This window comes from Lepeophtheirus salmonis, chromosome 3 (assembly GCF_016086655.4).
Source record: "Lepeophtheirus salmonis chromosome 3, UVic_Lsal_1.4, whole genome shotgun sequence".
In the NCBI taxonomy this organism is placed as follows: Eukaryota; Metazoa; Arthropoda; class Copepoda; order Siphonostomatoida; family Caligidae; genus Lepeophtheirus; species Lepeophtheirus salmonis.
In genome coordinates, this window is record NC_052133.2 from 48,809,033 (window position 1) to 48,820,854 (window position 11,822).

The following is an 11,822-nucleotide window of genomic DNA, read 5'->3' on the forward strand; positions in this document are numbered from 1 at the left end:
TGAGACATGGGAAATCGATCTTGTTATATTAAAAATTAAAAAAATCAAATGATTAGCGATAAAACAAACTTGCCCTCCAGAGCCTAGAAATCTGTTCTGATCAGAATTAAACATGGTCTTATGTACGTAACTAAAAATTATGAAAAACTTTTAGCGTTTAAAGTTTGTATCTGTCTCCGTTTTTTTTAAATAAATGCGTTTTTATGATTGTTTTTCTAAGCGGAACGTACATCACACACAAACAGACATCTAAACTATTTTATTACATTATAGGATAGACAATAAACAGACCCATAATTCATAGACATATTTGATTTAATTATAGGCTTTGCATTCAAATTTGTACAATAAGATAAGATACCAAAGAATTTTACTTGTGATTAAATGACTTTATTTGATTTAAAGGACTTCTACTAGCCCCAATATGGTCCCTTTCAAAAAAAAATTATCATCTACTCATTCTTTCATTGAGATTAATTTTGCAACTTTAAGTATAATTTGCAGCGTTTCGAAAAGGTTAATATGATTAATTTATTGTTAAAAATTGACAATCATTCATTGAAGAATCCAAATGTAATCCACACTTCGTTGAGATAAAGTTATTCTAGCTGGCTTTTGTGTTAACAGACGACATAATTTTATTTCTTTTTAAATTAACTATGTTAAATTAATCGTTATAAGAAACAAGTTGTAGAAATATCAACTTTAACACTTAATTTTTTGAAATAATTTGAATAAAAAGTTTTAAATAGTATAAATATTTGCACTTAAAATATATAATTTCTTGTTAAATATTAACTTTTTAAATATATATCGAGTATAAGTGCAGTCCTTAGTTCATATATCTTAATTGGAAGACTTTTAATAATGGAGACACAAGAGAGATTAAAGCATAACACTTTTAATATTGGAACAAAGCCCCGCTGTTCAAATTCAGATCAGTTTGATACTCTATTCGACCCTAAAGAATATCACAAGGAGGACAATGAATCCATTACGGACATTGGTGTTCCTATGGAAGAAGATGATTCAGTAGATTTCAGATTTGGTGGGCAGGATAATCACTATGCTGAGCAATTTTACGAAAATATCATCATCAAATTGAGAAAAGGGAATAAGCTCTTTGTGGATCCGGCCTTTCCGCCAAATGATTCTTCTATTTTTTCGGAGTTGCATAATCGACGAAGCTATGTACAATGGATGAGGGCGTCTGAATTATCTTTAAATCCGAAATTTATTCAAGAAGGAGCCACTCGATTTGATATAAATCAAGGGCGTCTAGGTAATATCTAGAGATAAATCATTATCAGGAAGCTTAATATTAAAAATCCTTATGTCTAATTTATTTCCGTCCATTGTTTAATTCCTTAGGGGATTGCTGGTTCCTAGCAGCCGTTGGAAACCTTACTCTAAAGCCTAAATTATTTCAAAACGTTGTACCAATGGATCAAAACTTTGAAGACAGTCAAGGGATGTTCCGCTTTCGATTTTATCGTTTTGGAGAATGGGTTGAAGTCGTTGTGGATGATTATTTGCCAACTTTAAACGGCGAATTAATATTCATGAAGTCCAATAGTCCGAATGAGTACTGGTCCTCCCTTTTGGAAAAAGCATATGCAAAACTGAATGGATGTTATCAGTCCCTTAGTGGTGGACTCATCAATGAGGCCATGGTTGACTTTACAGGAGGTTGTCCTGAGCATTATGACTTAATGAACCTAGAACAAATCCCTCGGGACATGTTTAGAATCATGCGTAAAGCGATGAAAAGAAATTCATTAATGGGTGCTGGAATCATGCCAAATCAAAATGTATATGAAAATAAATTGGATAATGGTTTGGTTCAAGGACATGCCTACTCTATGACTGGTCTTACAACCGTTACAGCGTCAAATAAAAAGGTAGATCTCTTGAGAGTTAGAAACCCTTGGGGAAATTTTATGGAATGGAAAGGAGCATGGTCAGATCATTCACAAGAATGGAATACTCTTGCCAATGAGGATAAGGAAAGATTGAATCATGATAAAGATGATGATGGGGAATTTTATATATCTAAGGAGGATTTTTTCAGTCATTTTGATTTCTTGGAAGTGTGTCATCTAACTGAGGATAGTTTAGATGAAAAGGAAATAGCTAGCGGAAAATTGTTTTGGTATAAACAGGAGTTTCATGGAAGTTGGAATATTGGAGAAACAGCAGGAGGATGCGCCAATAATTTTAGGAGTTTTGTAAAAAATCCTCAATTCAAATTGATTTTGACAGAAAAAGATAGTGACAGTGAGGATGAGTTGGAAGATGTGTCCACGGTCATTGTTTCCTTGATGCAAAAAAGTTATAAAAGGACAGGGCTAGTCTCCATTGGTTTCGTTATTTATAAAGTGAGTGAAGATAAGGAGCTACCTCTAAAAATGGACGATTTGATTAGCTTACCAATCGTTGGATTCACACAACATTACTACAACTTTAGAGAAGTAAACAAGAGATTGAAGTTAAAGATGGGACATTACATCATTATTCCAACAACTTTTGAATCCGATATTCCCGGTGAATTTATTCTTCGTGTGTTTTCTGAAAAGTCTTCAGAGTTACAAGGATCTGCCGATTATCTACCAAAGGAGAAACCTACTTTATTTAATTTTGTTTAATTATATACCTTATCAGTTGAAAAATTAATGGGATTTAGGTGTTAACAAATTATTTGTGATTATTCACTTGCAGTCTTTTGATGAAATAAATTATAATTGAATTTATATATATTATTTATTAGATTTTTTTAGCATTTATTACAGCCTGAGTACTCACATATTTGAGGGACACACGTAAAAATACACGATGTCTACTATTCTGTAGTTTTAGTTGTATAAAATTTTTTAAACTATGGGTACTATGTGTGTCTATGTAATATTTTAGTTTGAGGGAGAAGTCATAAGGGTTTTGAATAAAACCCTTTAAAATGTCAAAAATGGTGTCGACAAATTAAAGGACTTTAACTGTACCTTCTATTAAAAATATATCCAACTAATTCCTAGTTTTATTATATTTCAGACGCTAATATCTATTAAAAATATGTTATCAGTTCTTTATACAATCTATTTTCTACAATGTAGAAAATAAATTAACTATTACCACGCAAAGAATAAGATCATTTTGTCTAACTATCCTACTTTTCCTCACCTTTATCGATAAAAAAAATGTACGAATTGCCATTTTTAGGGATTTTTAATACATATTACCTTGATTTCATTCAAATAGCAACGTTCATAAATCGTATCAAGTAGTAATAAAAGCAAGTTTTATGTCTTATATTATTCTTAAAACCATTTGACAGAATTTAATCAAGATTGATGGGATTGATGTGTTCTGTTTATGTAGCAGAAATATCAAATGTAAATTCACAAGATGACGTCACTTTCATTTACAATGCAATTTATGACGTCAGTGAAAACTTTCTATACTTATTTGTTAGTACAAAACGTAGTACCCGCACTGTCCAGAGTAATTAAGTGTATACAATATAGAATATAAATCCTCACACTTACATGTAACTACTCAATACATATATCAATTCATATGACGTAGCATGAAAGAATAATAATAACCCCAAGGCCATAAACTCTGACCTGAGGATGAAGACATATCGCCTCTACAAAAGAAATATCCTTAAAGACAAAATCAAGGCCACCCGGGCAGCCCAAGGAAGAAAATTACTGAATGATTTGAAGTCCCATGGTTACGGAATTATCATTTATTCGTATCAGAAACAATGGAATGTCGACAGATCCCAAAACATCCAGAACTACAAATGTTTAGCCACAGAGAGAGCTTATGTCCCCCATGTCTTTAAAACCAAGTTTATGGCCAGCATCATGACCCTTGGGGTCATTAGGAGCAACAGCAGTGGCATGAACCATCTTCTTTGAGCTAAAAAAGAGGGGGGTTTCCTATAGATACTGTGAACTACTGTCTGACCAAGTTATATCTTGGATGCAAGCTGAGGCTAATAGTGTCAAATTCCCCTTTCAACAAGTATCATCCCCCATTCACAAGGTCTGCAAACCCAAAGCTTGTTTTAAGAAGGCAAATTGTTATTTTGACACTCCCTCTAACTATATGAATCCCAGGGATTAGTTCTTTTAGGGGGAGTTAGAGAAGAAGGTCTCTGACAATTCACATAACAGCATCGACTCCTGGAATGCATCCATCAATCAGTACTGGAACAAAAGTCTCCCCCACGGACGTGGTCAAGGCCTACAAATACTTTAGGGCTCGTATCGAACGAATTTTTTGGCGAACACATTGAAGGATTCTTTTTCTTTTGTATTATTTGAACTTGTGAATAGAATTACAAACATCTACATGCTTCCCCTATTGATCAGGATGCAGTCAAAGGAGGTCTGGATTTATCTTAAAAACCCTGTATACAGTGCACCTCGGGATTGTTTTTATATAGACAGGTAGACAAACCCTTTTTTTTACATAGATTACGACAAGTTAGCCATATGTACGCTATCTTGCGGATACTGATGTTTTTTTTTTGTTAGCTATTCATACGTGTGGAGTAGGGGGTGGGGGAGTTTTATAATAATGACGTCACATTTTGGTGAAAGGATAATCATGCAACTTTTGATAAAGTTAAAAATAAAGGGGGCATTCCTCACCTATTCCGACGTCAATGTTCATCAAGTGTTACATTTTTGTATACAATGATTTATCAACTTATTTATATATTTTTTTTTACTCTTAACGATCGCCAAAACGTTAAAAGAAGTAAAGTTGTATAAGCAACAAACATGTCATTGGCGGTAGAAGTAAAGTACATCTTGAGTACTCTTGGAGCATTCATCATCCTCAATTTACAACCAGTCTTTGTTCCTTTCGTTATAGAAATCAACAACTCCTCTGTTTAGATTCCCTGCTGTGCGTGCTCAAGTAACTAACTCAAACAGAACCATATTTGGTTTAATTTTTGTGTTAGGTTGGTATTACATACACATTTATTTACTCATTTATCTTGATATAATCTTGTCGGCAAAAAAAAAAAAAAAAAAAAACTCCAGAAATAGGAAGAAGCTTCTTAAATAGATTTACCCATTAAAGACCTTTGGGTATTGAAGAGAAAAAGAAAATAATCAAGTAGGGAAGACTGGGAACATTAACAACAATTTTTGGGTTTTTGTTTCAATTACTTCAACTGGATGCTTTAAAGCAAAATGGCAAACAGAAGACCACGTGATCACTATTTGTACAAAAATCCATAGCCAGGGAAATTAAAAATTGCAAGTGTTTTGCCTATAGCATCGAGCGTAGTTACAAAAGAACTGTTTCTGTTATGTAAAATAGTAAATGTGAAATGTAATGAGGTTTCGTGTATAATTAGAGCACAGTCAGTGAGTGCTCTAGAGACTAAAGTGCGTCCTCTCACATCATATCATATAAGGTTTTTTTCTCAAACTTGTATTATTATTATTATTTTATTCTAGAGGAGAGAACAAATATAAATTGATATGAATATTGAATAGCTACGGGTAAGTGTGTCCATGAAAACAGAGAGTAATACTGAGGACTTGTTGGGAAGTTATCTTCTATAATCAGCAGTGTAAATCCGGGGAATTTTTTAACTGGCTCGTACTTTCGGAATTGGTAATCTGAAGAATGAATTTTCTTTTCCTTAGCAGTTGTCATTATTATTTAATTCCTGAGTAGTGATTATCCTTTCCTACATATATTCAAACCCTTATTGAACATTCGTATGTGTTCATAAAATACGGAGTGGAACTCTGACGTTTTGTAGCAGAGTCTTAATCGTAAGTCTTTGTTGGACTCAAAGTAAAATTTGGGGATCGACATTGGAGATTATTCTAGCATATGTCCTTGTTTATTTCCATTCTCCTTCCTCCCTTATCACAGCTGATTGTAGATGATCTAATGAAACGTCATGAGTATGATTATTTCTCTGATCCAAAACATTCTTCATATTGTCAGGGTTACCATTTTGTTTTTGGTTTCTTATTTTTTTTTACATGCCCATTGCACATAGGATTTTCCTCCTGAACCTTTATTCTTAGGGCAAAATTTATTTATTTAGGCAACGCCTAATTACTCCGGGAAATGCTGTCTACTACTTCCGGTAAAGCAATAAAGACTAAAAAACAATGCAATGAAAATTGCATTGTTTTTTGCAACTTTTGTACTGATCCTTACCAAATCTCAAATCTTAGTAATTGTCCTATTATTCCTAAGGATTTATCCTTAAGACCGTCAGTCCTTTGGACAGTCAGTAATAGAACTGATTTGAAAAATAAAGTTGAATAACGTTATCAAGGACCGAACTTTATATGTTTTAGGACTAAACTGGACCGGACAGAGACTGAAATGGACCAAACTGCGGTCCTCAGTCCACAATAAGGACTGACGTAGTACTAGGAAAGGTTATAAAGAACGTAGTGTAAAATTACAAAAATAGTTTTACTCCTCAAAATCAGCTTTTATCGAATATATTTGTAGGAAAAGTTGGGGGAAAAAAACATTGATTTATTGCCATAATAATTTTTATTATAATGTATAATGTAATTGTGATGTCATTTCATGTAGGAAGGGGTTTTGATGTTTGAGAAAAAGGGAGACTAGTCCAACCTTCGTTGGTCTCCCCTACTGATATAATATAACTACATAGAATGGATATGTAATTAATCTTTGATCGAAAAAAAGATTAAGAAAAACTTAAAACCTTTTTTTCTAATTTCGCGGTACATTTTTTATTGCTTTTCTTCAGAGAGAAAAAGAACAAAACACACACACAAAGTTTTTTTAAAGAGTTGTAATTAATTCCAAAGGGTATAACAAAAACGTTTGAAAAAACGTTTTTGAACTCTTGTTAACGTACTTCAAAAAAATGACTTCAATTAGCCATCCTTTCTTCCAGGCTAGGCAATTATAAAAGAGCTTTAATAATGATTATAGTGACTTTGGTGAGTGTGTATGTGCGAACATATGTCACGATCTGATCTTTAGGGACTCACTTAAACTTTTTTACAAAAAAATATATTCTCAAAAAAAGACAAAAAATCGGTTGTTTTTGGGGGGGGGTTTTACATCTTTGATTATATTATAACACATGGACTGAAAAGTCCCGTGCTTCACATATAGATGGCACAATGTTATTCTGCTAACTGTGACGTTACTTTTCCTATTTACATCATTAAGAGCTGCCAATCTGTTCGCCGGCATGTCAAGACTGTTTTTGCATGTGGAAGTGGACCTATTGAATAAAAAATAAAGTTCAATATAGTAATCAAACATATCACAAATTGGTTCCGTGTTGTCTATTCTTGAGTCTATTAAAATCACGACTTTTGTAATTTAGTCATGATATTGCAAGTTTTGAGTCCTCAATATGTACAGTCGTATGAACTAAAAAGCGGGCAAGATTTTCGTAGTTGGAAATTGGAATAATGTTTTTTTTACCCAGCTTTAATCATATTATTTACAACATAAAGAGAGAAAATCTAAAAAATTTCAAATTTTTTTTTTCAAAAAAATTAAATTTCTATAAAGGGCTATGAATTTTTGAAATGTTTCCCCAAAAAAAAAAAAAAAAATTTTTGCGAACAGTTGTGGATTTTTGATCTATCCACTTTTTTTCCAAAAAAAAAAAATCATTTTATGAGAATAGTTTTGGATTTTTGAAATTTTATCAAAAAAATTTCATTCTTGAGTGTTTTTTTCTTCCTTCTCTTAATGTCCCCTTATTGAAAGTTCATAATAAATATTTCATTAATCCTTACATGGAACAAATGACTCTAGGTATATGTAGAAACGACAAAGGAGATTTGTGTATATTCTAATTACAAAATGCTAATAAAATAAATGGGATTGAGGGTCAAAGAAAATCTTTTCATATAAAAATACTAAGAGGATAAAATTCCATTGACTCCCTAGAGAAGAAGTCATTTTTGATTGACAGATCTAAATATCAAAGAGTACAAATAGATTTACTTATATAGACCACCAAAGGATTATTTATTTAGTATTATTATAATTCATAATTGTAAATACTAATCCAAAGATTAATTAACTCTTCCTTATTTTTCTGCAAATATTAACCCCAGTATGATAATAGAACATAATAATAGAATAATAATCACAATTTGTTCTGGAATTATAGGTACAAGTACTTTTTTTTTTTTTTTTTTTGGCATACTGACAGACCATAGTATTCATGCCTGTGCATAATAAATAAGAAAAACACATTGAGAAAACAATAATAAAACATTTAATATTAGTTTTTTTCGGCAAACTCACAATATTATCCTTAATGTACTACTGGATTTTAATAGGTTATGGGTGAACCAGTGCAAAGGAGGACTTCTACAGTCATTTAAGGGGGATTGGTTTATCTTATATTGAGATTAAATTGATGTTACTATTAGTGTTGAGACTCGATCCTGCACCAAATTTTTTTTTCAAATGGGTCAGGGGGGGTTGAAGTCATTTTTTCGAGACCGATTTTTCGGTCTCCTTTGTAGACCGATTTTGATTCGGTGTCACTTAAAGAACCGATGTTTTTGGTCTCATATATTATGAGAGACCATTTTTTTTTTCTATATAAACTGTCATTAATTTTCTTCGAAAAATCTCAAAAGTACACGATAAGTTCTAGAAACAAATACTGTACATATACATATAAGAGACGGCAGGATCAAAATTAATCCGAGCCATCTCTGTTTAAACTTCGTATAACGTCATTGTAATTAAAAAATATATAATGTCATGTTATAAACAATTTATCTGTAAAATCGGTTTAGACCGATTTTATTTGGGGGACCGAACTTTTCCGTTGGACCGATATAAACTGAATTTTTTAATGAGACCGGTCCAGATCGAGCTTTTTTGTTGGACCGACATAATTCAGTCCAAAAAAAAAAATATAAGAGTCTCAGACCGGTCTAGGACTTTCAGAGGATTGACCAAAATATAATTCAAAGAGTAAAAAAATAACAAAAACGCATCAAAACATTCTTTGAAACCTCGATAATTTTTTTTCCAAATACAGAAAATATAATTGAAGAAAAAAAGTGATACACAAAAGATATAGAAAGGATATTTCAGTCTACGGAATGTATAAACACCTCATGGAAGTAAGGGAGGCTTAAGAATCCAAGAATTAGCCCCAAAAAAAACCATATTTCTTTAGGCAGTCGAGTTTTTTATGGACTCCCACGAATGGTTTCCTCAAAATATTTTCTCAAGAACTCTGGAGAAAATTGCCTATTTCAACTCTTAACAATAAATAAGGCCCCCCTCTGTGTTTATCTCTTCTTTTTTTTTTCTTCTTCTAAATTTTTAATGGCTTTGAAGAAGTCCCGTAAAAAGAAAAAAAAATTCCCTTCTATTTGTTATCGACATTTGAACACATATTATGTGAATCTTAGATAATAGTAGAAGAATTGGACAAGGAATTGATCAAAAAGGGCATACTTAAGCGAAAAGGTTTACAGATAGGAGTTGCAGTTGCATGAATATGTAAATGATTAAAAACGTGATTTCTATGGAATTAAGAAAAGGCAACTTATAAAGTATATTTGGCTGTATTTTTATGCAATATGTCCTACTTCGCAAGCAGTAACAAGTTGTAGAAGCCAGATACGAGCAGATTGGCAGTTCTTGACGATAATGGTCGTGCCCATGATGTACTACACTGTGACAATGGCAGCTTGATGCCAATCTTAATTTGGATGGAAGGTTTGGAAGACATTTTTCTCCAAGATGCAACAAACTGCAAAGTCCAGGAGGCTGAGGTCAGAGCTGGACGTGAGCCACATGGAAGCAGCCCAGAAGTCAGACCATATTGTTCTTGCAGAAGTGTTCGTTCTCCTTGGCTGATTGGACTGTAATTTACTTCTTGATGTTGTAGGCAGTCCGGATGAAGATGCCAACGGTCTCTACACACTGAAGAAAAGTCTAAAGAAGAGTTAGTCCAAGCATTGCCTTTTTTGGTCTTGCTCTGACATTTTATACATAGAAACATGGGATACAAAAACTTGCTTATTTGGGGTTCATCGTTCGTTTGGTTGTGTCATAAAACCTTGTAATATAAAAAAACAGGGCTAAAATCGTAATTAAATGCTAACGTATGTTTTGGGTCTATTAAAAAAATCCTAATTAAGTTAAGCTGTTTATTTTCAAAAATTGTAAAAAAAATTATCCACTTTATATTATCAATAGAAATGTAGAAAATGAGCAATATTGATTTTTGACGTCAATAACCAGTAGATGATTTAGTACAAATTTTCCTTTGGAATTCCTTTAAAAATAATCAAACAAAAGCCCAAATATGGTTATTTCAGCAACTCCATAATTGCAAAGCAGATCGTTTGCCAAGATATTTCAGAAATTATGTTCTACAACCATTCTTCAAATAATTATTTAAATTGTGGATTCGGGTATACTTTATTTATAATTAAGTATTTTGACAATAAATTACCATGAATATTTTTTTTAATGACAGTTCAAAAAGATTGCCCGAGTAAAAAGGATAAATTTACAAACTATTCATTATGCAAGCAATTTAAAACATATTTTTTTAGAGAGGGGGTAGAGTATATTCATTGACGTCATTGATTGCATCATAAACCTAACTAACGTTATGTTAAAAATCCGGAGTTGATAAATTTATTATATAAAATTAAATCTTGATGAAACTTCATCAAATGGTTTTTTAAATAAAAAAAGACTCAACATGATAGGAAAAAAAACATTATATTTGAATAAAATCCAATTATTTGTTTTGACTTTTATTATTTATTTTGGTTAGAAATATTTTATCCTTGCAAATGTAATATTTAATTTATTAGCTACATTATGGAAAAGATAGTGTATAACGATGTAATAACATATTTTAAATCCATATCAGGCATAATATATATAATAAAACTGGGCATTAGAAGGATAGATTTTTGATTAGAATCACATTTGAAATCCCAGTATAGGGGCCATGACCGGCTTTAGCTTGGCCCAAAGATTGTAAAATTGAAAAAATATAATAAAAAAGGTCAAACCTTCCTATAACCTTTCTAATCAATTGCAACCATATTTCATTTAATATAGTTTTTTCAAAAAAAAAAAATATATATATATTAAATCTATTTTTAAAGTGACCTTTTTTAATCAACCTTTTCTCTATTTTTGTAGTCTTTTTAACAACAAAAATTCCACCATTACCCCTAGTCAAGAACAGGGGCCTGAGGTCAGTAGTTGACCATTGTCCGCTATCTCAGTGAAAAGATGGTTATTATTCTTATTAAATATGACTGTTTATGCCTCTTCTAAGATGCCCGACATCAAAAATGCTCCATTGTTAGTTTAGGTTTATTCCTCTTTTTGCTCTTATTCTTATGGAAGTAAAATATGGGTAATAATTAATTATCGACAACTTTAACCAATAGTTACCAATTAATATAGAATCCCTACAGTCGTGTGATTTAATCTCCTCACCTATATATCTATAAATAAACTGGTAGATAGAAGAAGTATGTGAAAATAAAAGAAACCGAAAATGAACGTGTTAATCCTGAGAATTGGAAGAATTTTGGGAGGAGTGCTGCTTAGTTGTCATTACGTACTATTAGGTTAGCTGAAAGCAAATTTTAGAGGAATGAAATAAATACCAATCCTACTCTACACCTAGCAAGGGTCTTTGATGTTAATCCTCAATTCTACTCCGATTCTAACAAAGACTTTTAACTCCAAAATAAACCCTCAGTGTTAATCTTCATTTTTTACGCACTAGGCAATACATTATACTTATATGTTTTCTCTTCAAG

At 32.0% G+C, this 11,822-nt stretch overlaps 1 protein-coding gene across 1 annotated transcript; it reads left to right on the forward strand.

The window, feature by feature from the left end:
• The first annotated feature begins 791 nt into the window (after positions 1-791).
• Positions 792-2,750, forward strand: LOC121115255 (calpain-A). The gene is made up of 2 exons (XM_040709458.2): positions 792-1,282; positions 1,372-2,750. The coding sequence occupies exons 1-2, from the start codon at positions 868-870 to the stop codon at positions 2,643-2,645; spliced, it is 1,689 nt and encodes a 562-aa protein (XP_040565392.1). The 5' UTR covers positions 792-867; the 3' UTR covers positions 2,646-2,750.
• Positions 2,751-11,822: the final 9,072 nt, after the last annotated feature.

What these genes read in the sequence shown, in the direction of transcription:
- LOC121115255 (XM_040709458.2), top strand. Translation starts at nt 868, where the DNA reads ATGGAGACACAAGAGAGATTAAAGCATAACACTTTTAATATTGGAACA. An exon ending in TATAAATCAAGGGCGTCTAG is followed by an intron (nt 1,283 to 1,371) that starts GTAATATCTAGA and finishes TTAATTCCTTAG; the next exon opens with GGGATTGCTGGTTCCTAGCA.